Source organism: Carassius auratus, chromosome 23 (assembly GCF_003368295.1).
Source record: "Carassius auratus strain Wakin chromosome 23, ASM336829v1, whole genome shotgun sequence".
Taxonomy (NCBI): domain Eukaryota; kingdom Metazoa; phylum Chordata; class Actinopteri; order Cypriniformes; family Cyprinidae; genus Carassius; species Carassius auratus.
Window position 1 is genome coordinate 18040306 of NC_039265.1, and position 19922 is coordinate 18060227.

The window sequence follows — 19922 nt, forward strand, 5'->3', positions numbered from 1 at the left end:
ACCCTTTCTTTTACTGTCTATGATCATACCACGCGATTGTGTTTTTTTTTTGGTAGTGCGGCCTCAAGTGGCAGGTCCTACAACCTGTACATTTAAGTCAATTTTTTAAACTTCATTATTATAGTTAATATTGTAGTTGCTGCCAGAAAACTGACAATTTTTTAATAATTATTTTAAATATTATACGATTTCTGTGTTATAAAATTGTATTTAATATATGAACACATACTAGTTGACAAACTGAACACAGCAAACACACCACAGGCCTACTAAATAAATTTAACAAACATGGGTATGCACATGTTTGTGAAGTTTGCTTTGTTTACAATGTAACGATTTCGAACATAAAACGCAGTGCTGCTGGTTTGAGCATGAGCTGTCCCACATTAGAAAATTCCCAAATTTTAAAACGATTCAGCACAAGAATTACTAATAATATGTTCCATTTCCCCTTTATGTACAATATCTGAAAATTTCTTCTGATTTAGGTAGGGAATATCTCGGGGATTTTATATTGATATAACATTTACACAAGTTAAACATTGCAAAAGGTGTCCCACGTTACCCTAATCCACCCTACATATTTAAATTAAAATTAAATTAATTAAAAATGTATGCATTTAGCAGACGCTTTCATCCAAAGTGACTTACAGTACATTCAGGCAATCAATTTTTACTTATCGTGTGTTCTCTGGGAATTGAAACACCAACCTTGCGCTAGATAACGCAATGCTTTACCAACTGAGCTACAGGAACACATTTGAACCTGTTATAAATTATTCAGTTTGGGTTAAAGAATGGTGTATTACTAAAACAACAACAACAACAAAAAAGAAACAAAACAAAAAAAAATTAAAAACAGCAATTATATTCAATATCAGAGTATGCTAATACTTGGATATAGAACAATATGATGTTTGATTAGTTGTTTACCATATACATGCAATTCCCTGTGTTAACGAACTTTCAAAACATTAAAACTTTCAAGTTTATAACTGACCAACCTGACAAATTTAGTCATCTTTGTAATGAAATACGTATCTTCAGTGTGGTGATGGTCATCTCGTCTTTTGTTTTTCAGGATACAGATTTGATGTAGCAGCAGGTCAACAGCTCTTCAGGACCGTATTGACACATCTACAACAAGACAACTAGCATAGTTCTGCAAATATCTTAGCACACACAAGTTAACACAAAGACACAAAGTACCCAACAAGTGAACTTTTTCCTTCTCAAACACTCAAACTGTATGTAGGCTGCTGTGCCTTCCTCTGTACCAACCAGATCTGACAACTCAGTATTTACTGTAGGCTGACGATGCTTTTTACCCATTTGCATGGACAACAACTTGCCAATGAACTATGCTCATTTCAATAAAGAATCTGCAAACAAAATGTTACCAAGAGAATTAGTTTATTGTTATAGCAATCTATGGTGTGATAGACAGCTCACTGGTACCTGAGCCATTAAACTAAACTGGGTCTGGAAAGTAAAGGGCAGGACATCTTCAAAATGTGGTATAAATCTGGGCAATGTAGACAATGAAGACAAAATGTCTACAGAGCAAAAGATGGCTTTTTTCAGCTCGATAGTGTCACTGATTCTGAATCTGTAAACAACAATGACTTATAAGCAGTTTGTCTTGAGTATTCTCAGTTTGATGGTTTGTTTTGGTAATGATTAACATCATAAACATAATTATGATCCACTCATCTGTGAATTAAACATAAGAAGTGTTTTGGACAGAGTTTGGCCACTTTATATTTCACAGATGCTTCACACAATCTCATTTACATGTCCCTCTGATAATACAGCAATCCGTTCAAATCAAATCTTAAAGATTTACTTATATACATCAACAAAAAAATAACATTTTGTTGTTGAATGTATTCGGTCATAGGTATTGAGACACTAATCATACAGTGACCACAGAAGAGAAACTGATCATACTGTATTCTTCTCACAAATATCAGCACATCCGTTGTTTTTATCAGCAAAATAATAATTTGAAGAAAAACAGATCAGGTTTGTAACCAAAATATATCACCGAATCTGATGATGGGCATGAGTTACTCATTCATTTCTCTTGATATCATCAACTCATTAACAGTGAGGTGTTTAAAACTCAATCCTCATGTTTAGTTTCCTCCAAAAACCAAAATTAAACTCTGCAATAAAACTAAAAATCTACAGAAATAAGACAAAGCAAAGGGAGTTGCTTTCCACAGCAAAGTCACATCAACACAATCTCCAGACTCTGAGTCTGTTTACTGACGGATCGGTGAGGTTTAGCTGAGACATGAGAACTAAAGCAACACAAAGCTGTGAGAGCTGAGCTGGTGACAGATCTTCATCTGATGTTCAGTCTGAGAGAGGTTCAGTCGGTGGAGAACAGATCTCCAGCAGACGGGAGAGGAGCGAGACCACCGGTGACGCTCGGGAGAAGAGACAGATCTGGAAGACTCTGGATGTGAGACTTGAGCTCCTTCCTCACCTGTGTGACGCGAGCCAGTTTCTGCTTGTACTCCTGCGAAAACACCACAATCAATCAATAAACCAGTCACAAATGTGCAAAAGTTTGGGGTCATTCAGGTGTTTTCAGTAGAGATGCATTAAAAGTGACACATTTATAATTATAAAGATTACAATTTCAAACTAATTATGTTCTTTTGATTGACAAATTCGTGCCGAATCTTTTCTTTATTAAAGAACCATGATAAATAAAATGCTTCACAACTTCCAAAAAACAAATTAAACTGTTTTTATCCTTGATAATAATCAGACATGTTTCTTGAGCAGCAAATCAGCATATTTTCCTGATTTCTGAAGATCATGTGACACTGAAGACTGGAGGAATGATGCTGAAAATACAGCTTTGATCACAGGAATAAATTACACTTTAACATATATTAAAATATAAATCAGTTATTTGAAACTGTAATAATATTTCACAATGTTACTGTTTTTCTGATCAAATAATTGTGGCTCTGGTGAGCTGAAGATACTTTTTTCAAAAACGTTAAATTTGATGCAACACAAAAGAAAACATTTCACACAAGCGTTTTTTAAGCTCAAAAATTAAGTAAAAGTACCATAGAAGTATGAAAATTATCCCAAAAGTTGTCCATTAGATATTTAAAGTCTTGTGAAACTGAGACAGCATTGTGTGAGGAATTTAAACCTACCGTAAATGAACCCAACTTACGATTTATCAGTTAATATTGATTTCATTTTGGTCTTTTTTTCAGAAGATTTTCAAAAACTTTGAATTTAGTGCATAAGTAATGTGGATTACTTTTCAAATACTATTTTGTTGCTTAAAGGTAAAAATCACATTCACTTTCATTATATTGAAAACATCATCTGTGATATTCTGCATACATTCTCCCATGGAGGACACGAGGAGATGATGATGATGATGGCAGGACGGTAGACTTGTCTTTCAGGTACAGTACCTCCAGCTTCTTCTCTCTCTCGCTGAGCGCTTCTCTCTGGCTCTGGATGTATTCGGTCAGCATGCGTGCCAGCTGTCTGCGGTCCTCTAACTCAGCGGCCAGGCGTCCGTTATACTCCGCCAGCAGCAGACAGGCCTCGTCCACCGTCTTCGACAGCTTGTCTGCCGCCTGTTTATCTGCAGAGGATCGAGGTTTAGCAAAAACACACTTCCTGGTGGACAGGGGTACGTTCCTCCTGCGAGACTCACCTGTGATCTTCTCCAGAAGAGAGACGTCCTGCACTTCCTGAGGAAGTGATGCGATCTTCTGTCTCACGGCAGCGTCACCGGACGCAGCGTTCTCCAGATCCTGCAGCGCTTTCACCAGATCCTCCGTCTGAGGGTCATGTCACACACAGATTACTTTCTAATATCTGACATAATTTTTACCAGAATTGATATGAAAATCAAGGGTTAGAATCACTTTTATTTGAGTACAGCACATAAATGTTTCCCCAAACTAAGAGGCTCAATAGAAAATGTGCACCTGAATATCTAATATAATGTGTACTATATAAAACATATAAACATCCTGGTATTTTCTTTGAAACATCAGGCAGTTTTATCAGTGTGATGTCAAATCAACTGCCCATGCTTTTTACATAAACACTATATTACAAACATTTAATTATATTCATTATAAATGTTAATAAACTTTTCACCATTAAAAAAACCCTTCAATGCCATTTATTATTTAAAGAAGTGTGCTTCCTAGCTTTGATTGTTATTATAGCTATTTTACTCAATATAAAGCTTTTAGATTTAAAAGGTTATTTTAAAACATTATTTCCTTGACTAATGCATTTTAAATGGTCCTGCAAAGTGAACAATAAAATAAAATGAATTACGAGTTGTGGAGCAGCTGCGTCCGTCTCCTGGGGAGAATAGTGTCCTCTGTAATCATCATCTTCCTCCTCCTCTTCCTCCTGGACCTTCTGGTAGCTCCTCTTCAAGTGTTTTCTATCATCTACTACAAAACAGCACGCATCCGTTACTTCACCTTACTTACAAAACGAGACAGTTCAGTTCATGCATTCTGCAGGACGGGTTCACAAACATGCATTTTGGTGAAAAACAGTGCCTGATGAAAAGGTTGCATGATATTACAACACGATTTGCAAGCTATAGTGGTTATGGAAACTGAAATAACACAAATTAAAGCATGACTCTCTCTGATATTTGAGCATCTTCTTTATCTAGATTGCCGCTCTGATTGCTCTGAACATTCATCAGCTAACTTCATCAGGTGCATTTGGGATGTTATTAAACATGTTTACACCTTATGCATGTAATTCGCTGACCTGCGGGCTTCTGTTTGGGACTGTCCGAGTCCTCGATGGCCAGTTTTGAGCTGCTGGATGAAGTCTGCACGGTACAGGCTTCGCTCCTGCCAGATGTTCAGCAATCTTTCCATGTGCTTCTTACAGCCTTCATCTCCATCTCTGCCAGAGAAACACCCAGAATATATATGTGAGGCAGGACAGAGTCATGCCACTGAACACTTAAAGCATCTGTGAAGCTGTGTTTACCTGGCCACGTGTGAGCAGGCATCAACCAGGACACCCTCAAAGTTTTTGGCGAACTCGGGACCCTTTTTCTTACTGTTCTGGATCACGTCATTAGCCAGATACAGGAACGTCAACTTCCTGCTTCTTTTAGCTGAACAACAACATTTAATCATTACTTACTTTAGAACAAAAGTGTGTTTCAGTGTTTTAGCCATTTTTGAAGGTTAACCTTGTTTACACAACCAACATGCCTCGTGCAAACTGAACTAAAGCAACCTTTTAAAGCAACAGTTCAGCTAAAAAACAACATTTATTCTTCTCACCCTCGGGTCATCCAAGTTGTAGATGAGTTTGTTTCTTCACCAGATTTGGAGAAATGTAGCATTGCATCACTTGCTCACCAATGGATGCCGTGCAGTGAATGGGTGCCGTCAGAATGAAAGCTGATAAAAACATCACAATAATCCACACATAGCTCCAGTCCATCAGTTAACGTCATGTGAAGACAACAGTTGCATGTCTGAAAGAAACAAATCCATCATTAAGGTGTTTTAACTCCGAACTGTTGCTTCTGTTCAAATAAATCCATAATAACACTTCCTCCAGTGAAAACTTACATTTCCCTTTTGTCTTAACATATTTGTTTAGAACCGTTTTACAGATTTCTCTCCTGATTCAGACCAGATTGCTTTTTTACTGGAAGTGTTTTTTTGGACACATTTTAGCTGGAAGCAATGGTTAAAAATTTCTAAAAATGATGGATTTGTTTCTTTAAAACACAGGTTTTGGCTTCACATGATGTGTGGATTATTGTGGTGTTTTTATCAACTCTCATTCTGACGGCACCCATTCACTGCACAGCATCCATTGGCGAGCAAGTGATGCAATGCTACATTTCCCAAAATCTGACGAAGAAACAAATTGCATGGCCTGAGATTGATGACATTTTCAGACATTTGTTTTATTTTTGAGTCAATTGTTCCTTCAACTACCGTTGTAAACCCAAAGCTGTAGATGTCCACAGTTGAGAAAAGCTCCCTTACCTTTCTTCAGTTCTCTGTGCCACACGCGCACGATGAAGGACGCATGCTTGCGATGATGAATGATCCACAGAGACAGCGTCTGAACGCTCTGCTGCGAGTTACTCAGTTCAGACAGCTTCTTCTCCAGCGCAGACTCGGAGAAAGATGACATGCTGACTGCTGTCTCTCACCAAACCTCCCTGACAAGACACAACAGCTGATAAACAACAACACTTACGGCATTTAAAGTGCTTTCAAACTAAGGGGCTCACAGGGTCCCTAATATTTCTAATATAATATATACAGTATAAACATAAGAGTAGTTGACTTTTGACTGTGTGATGTGTTACTCTGCATTTTTCCAAAACATTTTTTTACTACAGTTCTTATTATAGTATAGCTTCGACATGCAATATTTGTTTATATGGCATAGTTTTATTTTACTTTTCACAATCCAAAGACATTTAAAAATAAACACCAAATAAAAAGGCTTTTTAAAATAGTGCTAAAATGATACATGTCATATAAAATGTCTGGAAGCTTGATATTAAATAGAAATGCTACAATAATAAATTTTATTTGTCAACCAACCACATACACATTATTAAATCACTTTCAAATGCATTTTGCTCATTTCTTAAATAATTGTTATGCATATTAGGATTCATGATATGTATATACGTGAAATATATATATATATATACACACAAAGTACTTATAATAGTAGTTTGGTTGCATAAATACATAGTCCATGTGATTAACAAAGGAGATATAAGATTAGAGTTTGAATTTAAACTCCAAACAGAGTCGGAGTTATTGATTAGCTGAGAAGGTGATTAGTTTTAATGCAACATTTCTGACAGGCATTCAACATATTCAAGACAGTAAACGTTAATTAAGCAGGTTAAAGAAACAAATCAAGCAAACAAACTAAAAAATTAAGGTAATGTAAATAAATCCTCACCTGTCAGCAGTTTTTGTTACGTAAGCCTAATATGGATTTAACTTCAATGTGGCACAACGCGCGCGGGAAACACTAAATACGAACTACCGCGGATCCAAAGGGTGGTTTGAGTGGAGATATTAATACATTTAATTAATAAAATACAATCCCTGAGTATATTCCTCGAAACTTTTGCTGAATGTTTGAACACGGTGATATTCCGTTCCAAGTTGGTGATAAACAAACGAGCGTCGCGCGCGTGACGTCATACCGATGCGACGCAATGTGTGTGGGTTTTTTTAAGCACTGTAATCTTTACATGTGTCGTTTTAAGTAACAACGCCAGTCATTTTCAAGTGATGTTTATTTGTTTGTCGTCTAGAAAACCCAGCCTTTGTGCTAGCAGGCATAGAGGATCTCTTGCTGGACCGAAAGTCGTATGCTAAATATGATGATACAGGAGCTAATAGACATGATTTTGAGCTTGGAGCTGCATGTGTGCTTCTGCTGCTGACACTGAACCAGTGAGTGAGTAAGTACTATTAAAAATCTTAAGGGGAGGGGCTGTAAGTACATATTAGGTATCCTCGTTCATATGTTGAACTAAAGCATGGCCATAGAAGAATAGACGAAAAACCAATTGTTTTGTATTGTGACTTTACCACTTTTAAATTAGTTTACTGGGCACCATGTTATTAATAATACACAGTTACACGAGCGATGCACACCTCATGGGACATTAAACCCCGGTTTCACAGACAAGGCTTAAGCCTATTCCTAGACTAAAGTGTAAGTCTGAGTTGTTTTAACTGAAAGAAACTTGCACAGACTGATCTTAAAATCTATCAGTGCCTTAGTTTCGTCTCAAGATGCACACCAGGCATGTACATAAACATTATTATTGAACTATGGCCTAATCCTGGTTTAAATTAAGCCCTGTTTGTGAATCCAGGCCGAAATATTTTAGTGTGATAAGACTCTTTTGTCAATGCTTGTTTGTTTTAAGATAACATGCTTTATGTATGCTAGTGAAAACAATTATCAGCAATATAATTTAAGGAATTGGAAAATGATTTGCATCCAATATGAAATGCATTTACTTGACTAAATAATCAAAATGTCAAGAAATCAGTCGGATGCTGAGTGATACTTGTTTAGTCGCCAAAAGTTTCTCTTGGTCATGCATTTTAAAATTAGCATTTCTCATGTTTGTCTTTCTCAAGATGACATACCACTTTTTTCTTAACATCCTTCACAGATCCTGTAGCTCTATACATGAAGAATGGCTCAACATCAGATCGAAGACCCAAAGATTGCATTTGCATATCTCCGCCCATCCTGTGTCCTCCTGACCAAAGAACCTACAGTCGCTAACGTCGAAGCTCTTAGCGGTCATCTCCGTAGTGTAAGCGATGGAGCTCTCCAACAGCTCCAGGACTATATTCTGTTCCCCCTCCGATTTGTCCTCAAAACCCCTGGCTCAAAGCGGGAGGGACTTATCCAGGCGGTGATCGAAGCTATTACGTATGTCCTGGAGAACACTTGTGTTCAAAGTTGGGATTCCCTGCGAGATCTTTTCTCTGAGCTTTGCCTTTGTATTTGTTCCCCAAAGGACCCGGGTAAACCCGCCACAACCTCTGAGGAACTAAAAATGGCTGTCCTTAGATGCCTAGACACCCTTATACACTCTGCCTACGGTGACATTGTTTTTAAACTCTACGAGCCAAGCATGTTGCCTGGACTTGGAGCCGCCGTTTCACTTCTTCTGGCGTTAGCAGAGCACGAAAAGGCTAGAGGAGTCCAAACGGCTTCTCTTAAATGTCTCCTTTCTTTGTTTCAGCAGTGCGACTGCGAAGAAGAGCACATTGAGCTCGGACGGGATGAGAGGTTTAAGCTCGGATGCACCTTGGCCACTTTCCTACCTGGGATTTCTCGAGCCCTGAGTCTCGTAATAAGTGGAGATGTAAGACAAGGCCATGCGGTTACAGTGAAGGCCATGAAGGTTTGGTACAAAGCAGTAGGTCTGGTAATGGCCGATGAGCAGCTTCAGAAAACAGACAATGGTGTGGCAACTGGAGATCTAGGAAGGGTTGGGGAGCTTGTTGTGAAGAGGACTCCATCCTGGCGCAAAACCACTTCCCAGCGCCTTGCTTTGGTCTTACAGAAGATCATTTCTTGCACATCTGCCCACCCGCACTGGAGAGTCAGACTTGAGTTGGTCAGTCTGTCCCATTTTCTACTTTCTCAGTGCAGACAGTCTGTTGGTGAATGTGTCGGTCCTCTACTGGAAGCATTGGTTGGTGCCATCAACGATGAGGAGCCTGAGGTTAAGCACAGGTGCAATGCAGCATTGGACGAGGTGGCACAAATGGGTCAAACCAATAACAAACAAGACTTTACTGATATTATATCCGAAAACCTTCACAGCTTGGCGTCATCCTTACCTAGACTCATGAGAACATCTGACGACCAACGCAAGCTCTTTGTTCTTAACGTGTTCCTTGGGTACCTCAAGATTCTTGGGCCTAAAGTGGATGTGGTACTTACTTCAGCAGTACATCTGGAACGCATCTCCAAAGCATTGATGCAAGTGATGGAGCTGGACGTAACGGATGTGAAGATCGTCGAGGAAAGAACTCTAACGTCTTCGACAGACTTGAGACCTGACCTGCACCAAATCCCATCCCAGAGGAAATACTTCCTCTACTTCACAGACGACAAGATATTCTCGGCACTCAGGAAGATCTGCCGCATGTTGGGATACTACGGAAACCTCTACCTTCTCGTTGACCGCTTCCTGGAACTTTACAAGGAGTCTTCGGTTTACAGAAAGCAAGCTGCTTTGGTCCTCAACGAGGTCATTGTTGGTGCCGCGGGCATTGGTGTAGAAATGGACACTTCTAAGATTGACAGTTCAGGAGCAAAGCAGTCTAGAACAAATCAAGAAGACTTGAAATCGTCAATCATGTCCATCATCGAGGAGTACATCAGTTTGAGTAACTGGCATCTCCCTACAATCTCAGAAGCCTTGGAAGGGAAACTTGAGTCTACAACCTCCTTGTTGTCCAAGAGTCCAGAACGAAACTGTCTGCAGTTGCTTCCAGCATCCAAATCTCCAACGCTTCACCAACTCAACAGCAACATCTGGCAAATCTGTATCCAGTTGGAGGGCATCGGTGGCTTCGCCTTGGCATTAGGCACCGATTTCCGTCTGCTTCTGATGATTACGCTATACCCTGTGCTGGAGAAGAACGGGGACGAGTCGCTTCTTGTCAGCCAAGCGGCTTTTAGCGCAATGTGCGACCTCTGCAAGGCTTGCGATTACAGTTCACCCAAGGAGCTGGTCATCAAGAACTCGGACTACCTTCTCAATGATGTTTCTCTAAACCTAGCCAGACCCAGCATTCACCCTCATGCCGCGCGAGTTCTTGCGGTCATGTTCACTCACTCGGATGCCAGTCTGCTGCCTCTAGTGGCCGATGTGGTGCAGGACGTGTTAACAGCACTTGATCTCAGCTATGACCAGAGAGCGCCACAGTTCTGTAGTGTGCTACACTCACTCATGAAAGCACTCGGTGAGTGTTACTTTACCTTAGCTTACTTAAAGGGTTAGTTCATCCAAAAATGGAAATTCTGTCATTGATTACCCACACGTAAAACCTTCGTTCATCTTCGGGAACACAAATGAAGCTACTTTTGATGAAATCATAGAGCTTTCTGACCCTCATTAGACCGCAGTGGTACCGAACTGTTTCTAGATCATTAAACTATTCCATGTGATATCAGTGGTCCAACTTTAATTTTATGAAGCTACGAGAATACTTTCTATGTGCAAAGAAAACAAAACTTTATTCAAACATTCTTTTCCGGTGTATTGATACCTCTTGATATTGTTGTGTCTTGGTGCTCATGAAAGCAATATCTTAACTGCATTTCTGGGCCTGGGAACATTTCAGTGCCATTGCTGTCTAATGAGGTTCAGAAAGCTCTCGGATTTCACAAAAATGTCTTAATTTGTAGTCCGAAGATAAACCTAGGTCTTACAGGTTTGGAACAACATGAGGATATTGAGTAATGTTTCTATTAATTATTCGTTTCTAAGTGTATTATGTTTGAAAAATTGACATGTTTTTCCACAGTGAGATGGTTTCCCGAAACTATTGGGTGCCAGAAGACGCCCAGCAAAGAGACCCAGGATAAAGAGTGTGTGAACTTGAGGCAGTTTCTCCTGGACTATAAGAAGCAGAAGGAGCTTGCAGAAGGCATTGGACTAGAGGAGGAAGATCCTAATGATTTAGGTTTGTAATTTACATTCACGTTTGGTTAATTAATTTATTTAGTATTAACCCAGGAGGGGGGAAAAAGTACTTAAGTTGCTCTATTTTCACACACTACTTTTGTATTTAATATAGGCTTACAAAAAAATATTGTTTAGTACTTTTTAAGATAATCTTACAAACATATACATGTACTCAAATGTGCTATTTTGGAACACCATGAATATCAAATAAAATGTTATTTTATTATACTTTCTTTGTATAGAAAAAATGTATTTAGAAACTTTTTGCAGTACATTTGTAGTAACCCACTGCTGTATGTAAGATGGGTTCAAGTTTACTACAAGTGGTAACTAAATACTAATGCTGTCAAATAATTAATCACGATTAATCACATGCAACGTAAAAGTTTTTGTTTGATTAATATATGTGTGTGTTCTGTGTATATTTATTGTATCTATATAAATACACACACATGGGGTCATGAAACACGAGCAGAACGAATTTTTGTGTAAATCGCGTGTAAAGTGGTTTTGGCGTCAATTTTCGGATTCATTAAAACGTTCGTATTTTCCAAATGTTAGTTGGTACGAAAGAGATCTACACCTCCTCCCAGCCATGCGTAAATAGTGCGTTTAACATCTGAACGTTTTGCTCATTAATACGGCTACATTTTAATTCACCTTAATCGGGTACATATTTACACAGCATTTTGAAAAAAATATTATATATATTAATTACATACGGTTTTTCTTTTAACTTTTATTATGAGACCCAGTAGCTAATAGGATCTGTAATATGCTTCCAAACTTCCTTTTTTAGGACCTGATACGCCACTAGTAGGCTACGCTTGAAAATAAAATGTGGCGTTTTAAATGAACTTCTGATAATAAAACTTCAATTTCTTCAAATGAGAATTGTTTCTTTTTCAGTCGCTTTTGAGAAGACACGTTGAAATCCTTCGTTTGGTGTCATAATATGATGCTCATATATAGTTGTCAGTCGGATTTAATGGGAGGGATTTATGGTAATTGAGAGTGAGCGTGCACGCGCGTCCCATTTACGACTGATTGGAATTCATTAACACACACACACATTTCACTATCACATCTGACGTTTACGAAGTTTTTGTGAATCAGGAGAAGAGTTTTCGGGAAGTTCTCTTTACGCGCAAATCACTCAGATATTTACTCGTATATTTACGCATGTTTCATGAATGAGACCCATAGAGTATATATTTTGAAAATATTTACATTTCTTTATATTCATAAAATTTATTTTATAAATAAATATATTTAATATATTTTTAAAAAAATCTTATGTAAACAAAACATTTATTTAGGATGCGATTTAATTGCAATTAATCGTTTGACAGCACTACTAAATAATTATTTTTAATGCAGAGAAAGTTTGTTTTAGTTCTTATTCATGGTGTCCTGAAATAGAACATTTGAGTGCACTTTATTATATGCTTTAGATTATCTTAAGAAGTACTAAACACACATTTTTTGTAGTGTTAGTGCATTAAAATGGAGCACTTTAAGTACATTATGGAAGTGATTTTTAATTTCTTCTGGAAAACTTTAATGGAAATGCTCTTACTTTCTAAGTGATCTGACCCAAGATTTTTGCATGGTGCATGGATGATAAAAATTCCAAGGCTCTTCATCCAAATTTAGCAGAATTGTGCACACGTTCAGACCTGGATTGAAAGCGTCTTAGAGAAATTTGTATTTACTTGTAAACTTAATAAAACTTTTTGGACCCACATTTCTCAGGATCTGTGTTGCCCTTGCAGTTCAGTAAATAGAAAATGGTTGTGCTTTACAGTTCCTGCCTGTAATTTAATTCTTGCACAGCAGATGACAGTAATGATCCAGTGAGTTGTCGCAGCATAAAAGTAAAAAGTGCTGGAACTGTTACCGTAATAGTGCTGTAGGTTTCATCATAACAGCAGACCTGTAATTGGGGCACTCTGTTCCCCTTGAACAAGCGCTTTAGTAAGTGCTTTACACAAGGGTACAGATGTAATAGAGCCAAATTATGATTGCACAAGCTCTGTTTTTTGCTCATCTTCAATCCTCTACATGCTGAGGCTTTCAACTCAGGGCTCAGATTTCTGATCATTAAACCAACACACACAGAGCCGAATTCCCCGAGCGATCCATTATTATGACGTTCCTTCTATCATGCTGAAGGTTTGTAGCTGATTTACAAGATGATGATAGACCCAGAGACAGACTTTTGAGCATGCAGTCGAATGCACAGGAATGACAAACCAACTAGGTTTTTAAATTCTCCTGTCCACAGAAGTTCCTCCACCAACTTCTGATGAGGACACAGATGGTCCTGCAGAGAAAAAGGAGCTTCCTCTTCATATCCAGATTGTGAAAGACGTGATGGAGCGATGCATCCACCTGCTCTCCGACTCCAACCTGAGAATCCGACTCAAGGTTTTAAAACCTCTTCTCGTGATGTATAATAGCTTTGGCATTGCTGTAGGTGTGCTTCTGTTGGAAACAGAGGGTCTAAAGTCAAAGGTGCATGTGCATTTACAGGTGCTGGACATCTTGGAGTTGTGTGTGTGTGTTTTATGTGAGCGAGAGGATGAGCTGCTTCCCATGGTGCACCGGTGCTGGCCTGCTCTCCTGCACCGTCTCACCAACGATGACCCTCTCGCTGTACCACGAGCATTCAAGGTGAGATCATGTCCTAGCAATTAAATGCAAAACCAACAGTGTCATGGGGATAAAAGTGGTATGATAAATTGTGTTTCTGAATAATATAATGCAAACAGAAGAGGACCTAGAATAGAGCCTTGCATTAGACGTCATGGATATTTCTATAGCATAAACTCAATAATGAAGTTTAATGATTTGCATTAGAAAATCATTGAATTCATATTTAATTAATTAGATGCTGACCTTTAGTAAAGCTGTAAGAGAATCGGTCATTAGTTCAATTCCTATCATAAATATACCAAAACTAAATTTTGATAAGTAATAGGCATTGCTAAGAAATTCATTTGGCCAAGTTTAAAGGTGTTTTTTTTTTTTCACCCTCAGATTTTCATATAGTTGTATCTCGACCAAAAATTGTCCGATCCTAATAAACCATGCACCAAAGGAAAGCTTATTTATTCAGCTTTCAGTATACATCTCAATTGCAAAAACCTGACACCTTAAAACTGGTTTTGTGCTCCAGCGTCACATTACATTGAATGTAATTGTGTATTAGCTGGCACACTAACAGATGCAGCAGATCTTCAGGTGCTCTGTTTTCTCCGTGGGTCTCCAGGTGTTGTGTGTCCTGGGCGAGTCGTGTGGAGATTTCCTGAGGAAGCGCGTGTCTAAGGAGGTCCTGCCTCGTCTCACCTCGTCTCTGATGAAGCAGGCGGAGGTCAGCGCTCGCTCCAGACCCGTCTACACACACACACTGGCTTACAAACTCCAGCTCGCCGTGCTGCAGGGTCTCGGACCGCTGTGTGTGAAACTGGACCTGAGTGAGTCTGTCACAAACATGATGATACTGAATAGTGTTTAATAATCAGCTGTTGCAGGAGATTGTCATATGATGTCAGATATCATTTATTATATTGTGTAAAGAAATGAAAACATGCTAAACTTAAAAAACATAACATTAGTTTAAAATATAAGGTTGAGTTTATTGTTCCATTGTCCCTCCTTATGATTCATTTAAGCATTATAACATAATCTTGCAAACAGAAAAATAAAATACTATACGTTATTATAGTTTTAAATGCAAATCTAAATCCTGAAATTCCCGTTGTATGTTCTGCCTAAATTATTAAGGAAAACAAAAATGCATCTACTTTCAATAATGTGCTAAATGTTTGAGCTAAATATAATATTCAACTAGATTAATGTAGGACACGACATGCTTTTAGGATTTGAACCATTTTTGCTTGTGAAATTGGGTTTATTTTTATATAATTTTTCATTGACTGCATAAGCTTAAGGGACAAGGAAACGGAAAAAAAAATCAGATGTTTATTTTTATCTTTTTAGTCCTTGATATACACTTATAGGATTTGTTAATATTTGTATTTAATTTTTAGAGTCTATTTTCACTGTTATACTCATTATAAGTTTAATAATTTTGCTGTGGTTTTAAATTTTTATAACCGTTTTATTTTTTATATTTCTATATAGTTTTTATCCAATTGTTTATTGATTGATTTTAGTTTATTTCATTTCTATTTAAAAATGTAAATGGTATTTTCCCCCCTAAAATATTATTTAAATTCTTAGAATTATTACTTTGACAGCTAGCTGAAATAAGTAAAATTTTTAATTTTATTTCGTTTCATTTAGTTTCAATAACCCTGAACAGGAGGAGAACATTTTATTTCAATGCTTTGCTTGCAAAGTGAACGCCGAACTAGGGATGGAAATAATACAAGAAACTGTTTGAGTGCTTTTGAGAGAAAACTAAATTAGTTTTCTTGTTTTTTGCGGGAATGCAAAAGTTTTTTGAATGCAAAACCACTGAAATAGACCTTTTTAATATTCCTCAATCATATTATTTTTTTTCATTGAGAAAACACATTTTAATAAAAGACCAAAGATTCCCCTTTGGAATAAGATGCCGATAACCCGTGCACAACAATATGTGAGCACCTGTAGATGGCAGTCTGTCCTCACAGCTGCAGAAGACGTGCTCCTGTTGATGTCTCTTCATCACCGCTCCATCTAAACACACACACACACACACACACACACACACACTGCATCCTCAGCTGCTCTGTTCAATCCTCTGGAGGAGGTCGTGTGTGTCTTTCCTCACCCTCGGCGGGTTTTCTGATGTAAACCAGACACTTTGTAAGGAGTGAGATGGAAAAACCTCACATGCTGCAGTTTGGCTCATGCATTCAAGCTTAATGCATGTAAATATGATTCAACATTGACCGATAAAATATGCTTATCACTCCGTATTAGCCTCAAGTCGAGTGACGTCTGGGGACCGTGTTACTAACCAAACCACGAGAGATTCGAAGCCAGTGGTTTGTGATTGAGCGCCAGGTGTTGAAGATTCATCCAGAGGAAAACACTGAATACTGATAGAGTTTCCATGGTTATGAGAGACCGACAGACACGAGAGGTCATGCTGTTTATTTCCCAGCTGGCTCTAGTGCTCTCTCTCTCTCTCTCTATCACACTTTATTATTCTCCATCCATCCTTCATTCCTCTGGGTCTCCGGTCTCGCCGTCCCTCTGCATTCACCTCCATTTTTCTAAAGTAATGAGGCTCTACATCAGGCTGCTTAATTAATTAATTAGGATAATGCTGCCATGGAGACTATTAGAATATATTAGAGCATCTGTGGCCATTATGACGCAGACGTGCACTGTTTGCATTTCACTGGAGATTGCATTATGGTTCGTGGGAATAGAGAATTAGGACAGATCTGTAATAGTGTAATATTAGCTTTTTCTGTGTTTAATATTCCCAGCTGAGGCTGTTTGTTAATGTGTGTTTGCAGTGGAAGCGGATCTGGATCGGGTGATTGACGCCTGCCTTCTGTACCTGAGCTGCCGACAGCCAATGAGACTCCAGGAGGCGTGTCTTAGGTAAAGCCCCACCCACAGAGAAACCGAGTATTTGTATGAGTGTATGGTGATGGTTGTGTTGTCTGTAGTGTGTTCCGCTCGCTGATGGATCTGGATTCGGATCTGGTCTGGTTCAGTCTGAATGAGCTGTGCTGTCCCGTCCCGTACGAGCCCCCTCACCCTCATCTGCTCCCTGTGACGCTGAGCGGGTCACACAAGCCCAGGAACCAGTTCACAGACAACGTCCTCACATTACTGCAGGAGTCTGATGCCACATAACAGCACTTCATACATCTGAACGCCAGGTTTAAGATGACCGTGATCTTCCTCGGCTGTATGTTTGACTGGAAGAACTTTTGGAGGAAGCTGGAAGTCTAACTTTTCAATATGATGCAGATAGTTATATTAATATAATAATATAACAGATCGAGGGGGGAAAAGTTTGTTCTTTAAAGGAAATGTACAAATGACCATGTAAATGATGTTTTCAACCAAAATACCATGGTAAAATAATTATTATAATAAAAAAAAAGTGATGTTTTCAGCCAAAATGCCATAATTGTTATATTCTTACTTCTCTAAAATAATAATAAATTAAAATGGGATCTTTAAGAATTATCTTTTTTTTTAAAGGGGGTTGTTTGTTCCCTTTTTTCTTTGTATGATATTTGGAGCTAATATCAAGTTGCTAGAGTTTTACTGTAGTTATTATATGGTATTCTGGAAATACCATAATTATTATAGTTATTGTTACTTCTCTAAAATAGTACATTATTATGGGTTCTTTTAGAATAATGATTTTTGTTGTTATTTTTTTACCTTTCATCTTTGGATGGCATTTGTGGCTAATATCAAGAGTAATTATGTGGTATTCTGGTATTCAATTGCATTTCTAAATATATTCCAGAAGTTTTTGTTCAACCATTCTGAAAAACATAATTGTATTTATGTTGCTAAATCCTCCATTAAATTTTGAAATAAATTTATGAATTATTAGAATTTTTTAAATGACACATATTAAGTTTTTTTTTTTTATTTATTTACATTTTTTAATTTCCTAGTTATTAATAATTTCATTGTCCATTAAAATAAAAATATAGTATCGTATCGTACGAAAATCGTAAAGTACTTTGTAAACAAAAACAGTAATTTTGCTTTTATTGTCCAATTAGTTATTAATGAAGTGACTAATGGTCCTCAGCACAGGTTCTGGTCTAGTTGTGTGCTGTTGGTCGGGATCTTCTGCTCTTGTTTCTTCTGTGACAGTCTAATAAATGTTCTGCCTGTGAGAGCCGCATTAAAGCTGCCTCATATGCTTTGTGTGAGCCTGCTGCTGTGTTATCTGCAGTGTACTTTGCTATTTATCCTGCTGCCAGAGCTGACAGAGGCGCTATTATTCACCGGCCCCGGCGCCGGGGCGAGCCGCTAACACACGGCATACGGGGATAATGTAATTTCCTCTCGACCGCTTCTGATAAGTGCAGAAACATCATTAAAGAGTCAAACCGCTTGACATGCGTTTTGTTTGAGGAATTCACCGCTGGTAAAGACGACAAAGCAAGCTGAAGCAATGAAATAATGAAGAATTGAGGTGATTTTTGAGGTTAAGTAGGTGGCGAAGCTATTTTGTTAGATTGAAAAGTACTAATGTAACGTTTTTTGGTCATTTTAGTAAGTTATTATAATATTTTTGTAATAATCAGTGATGCATATAAAGTGTTGCGCATGCGCAACCAAAAATGCAAATTCAGACCGCTCATTTGCATACAGACGTGCTGTTAGCGAACACTTACCGTTTTAGATCAAAGAAAGGAAAGGACACCGATTCCAAAATTCTTGTCAAATAATTTTTGCACGTTAAAACATATACACAACTTCACATTTTAAGCACATTTAGTTTATTTTAATAACACTGCCTCTGAAACTTTCGTCCATCATAAATTTAGATCGAGTTTGATTTTTTTTTCGCATCTGTAGCAAGCATTTTGCTAAAGGATGACGAATACGAAAAAACACATGACATTTTCTGACTCAAGGTCTTTGCACACAGAAATATATGCTTTTTTTTATTCGTCATCACTTCCTGTCAAAATCCAATTGTGATTGGCACAACGTGAGGTCGTATTTATTTTTTAAAGTGCAAAATTTCGTGTGCAAAGGCCTAAAATTAGCATATTAGAATAAAAATAACAAATATTAGCAAAGTGTATTATAAAATAATTAAATTTTTATTTAACACGTTTTATAAATAGAATGATTTATTTTATAATTTGAGAATTTTTATATATATCACACTATTTTTATATTTTGTTTATTATTTTATTTAAATAAAAACAACCGCACCTGCAAACATCTTAATATAGTAGCCTACATAATTTTCACGCATCCACTAGCAATATGCGGTGTGTAAACGATCACTTGTAAATGTACGATGATTAAAGACACCAATATTCACCAAACCATTTTGAAAACTGCCTCTAAATAGCTACATCTTAAATTTGCAAATACAAAATAAAAAAAACCTTTTCAATTAAAATGCCTTTGAGCCGTTTGTGCGCGCACACAAGACTAAATATAATTGTAAGCACGTGAAAGAAGACCTTTTGAAGCAAAAAAAAAAAAAGATGCCAATAAAGGGCCACCAATAGGCTTTAACTGAACTGTAGCAAGCTCAGATGATATTTTAAGCCTCCGGGGAAACGACAGATTAAACTTTACTTCCTTATTTAGATGCATAGCATAGTATTTCACTCTAAAAAATGGCAATAAAGGGCCATCAATAGGCTTTAACTGATTAAACTTTACTTCCTTATTTATATGCATAGTATTTCCCACTAAAAAAGCAAGCAAATCATGTAGCCTATTAATAATACACAATGACATGAGATCAATGTACAATGTTTTTTATTTGATAAAGGCATACATTGAAGGTGATACCAGTCTTTTGTAGGATTACTTCATATACACAATCTGTACATGTATTACTTCCAGAAACAAAAATAACTATTGAATCCAACTGTAGAAATCAAAGAAACCAGAGTTGTTAATAGCATTAAACATACTGTGAGTGTTTTCAGGATCTTTTTAAAGCTGCATAAAACCACAAAAC

The 19922-nt window shown here is 37.6% G+C and overlaps 1 protein-coding gene and 1 pseudogene across 3 annotated transcripts; one reads left to right on the top strand and one right to left on the bottom strand.

The window, feature by feature from the left end:
* Positions 1 to 1396: 1396 nt before the first annotated feature.
* LOC113041622 (regulation of nuclear pre-mRNA domain-containing protein 1B-like) lies at positions 1397 to 7193 on the bottom strand (annotated as a pseudogene).
* A 67-nt stretch (positions 7194 to 7260) lies between these two features.
* LOC113041611 (TELO2-interacting protein 1 homolog) lies at positions 7261 to 17419 on the top strand. Of its 3 annotated transcripts, none has more exons than XM_026200238.1 (8): positions 7261 to 7498; positions 8225 to 10541; positions 11106 to 11264; positions 13554 to 13696; positions 13802 to 13942; positions 14541 to 14745; positions 16747 to 16834; positions 16903 to 17419. In XM_026200238.1, the coding sequence occupies exons 2-8, from the start codon at positions 8249 to 8251 to the stop codon at positions 17090 to 17092; spliced, it is 3219 nt and encodes a 1072-aa protein (XP_026056023.1). In that variant the 5' UTR covers positions 7261 to 7498; positions 8225 to 8248; the 3' UTR covers positions 17093 to 17419. The 3 variants fall into 3 exon arrangements, with proteins under 3 accessions (XP_026056023.1, XP_026056022.1, XP_026056024.1); XM_026200237.1 differs by having other exon boundaries at positions 7261 to 7494; XM_026200239.1 differs by lacking the exon at positions 7261 to 7498 and having other exon boundaries at positions 8359 to 8490; positions 8579 to 10541.
* The last annotated feature ends 2503 nt before the right edge of the window (positions 17420 to 19922 follow it).

Bases quoted from the DNA above. Each gene is read 5' to 3' on its own strand.
- LOC113041611 (XM_026200238.1), top strand. From the start codon at position 8,249: ATGGCTCAACATCAGATCGAAGACCCAAAGATTGCATTTGCATATCTC. The intron at 10,542-11,105 runs GTGAGTGTTACT...GTTTTTCCACAG, and splicing joins CTCACTCATGAAAGCACTCG to TGAGATGGTTTCCCGAAACT. The intron at 11,265-13,553 runs GTTTGTAATTTA...TCCTGTCCACAG, and splicing joins GGAAGATCCTAATGATTTAG to AAGTTCCTCCACCAACTTCT.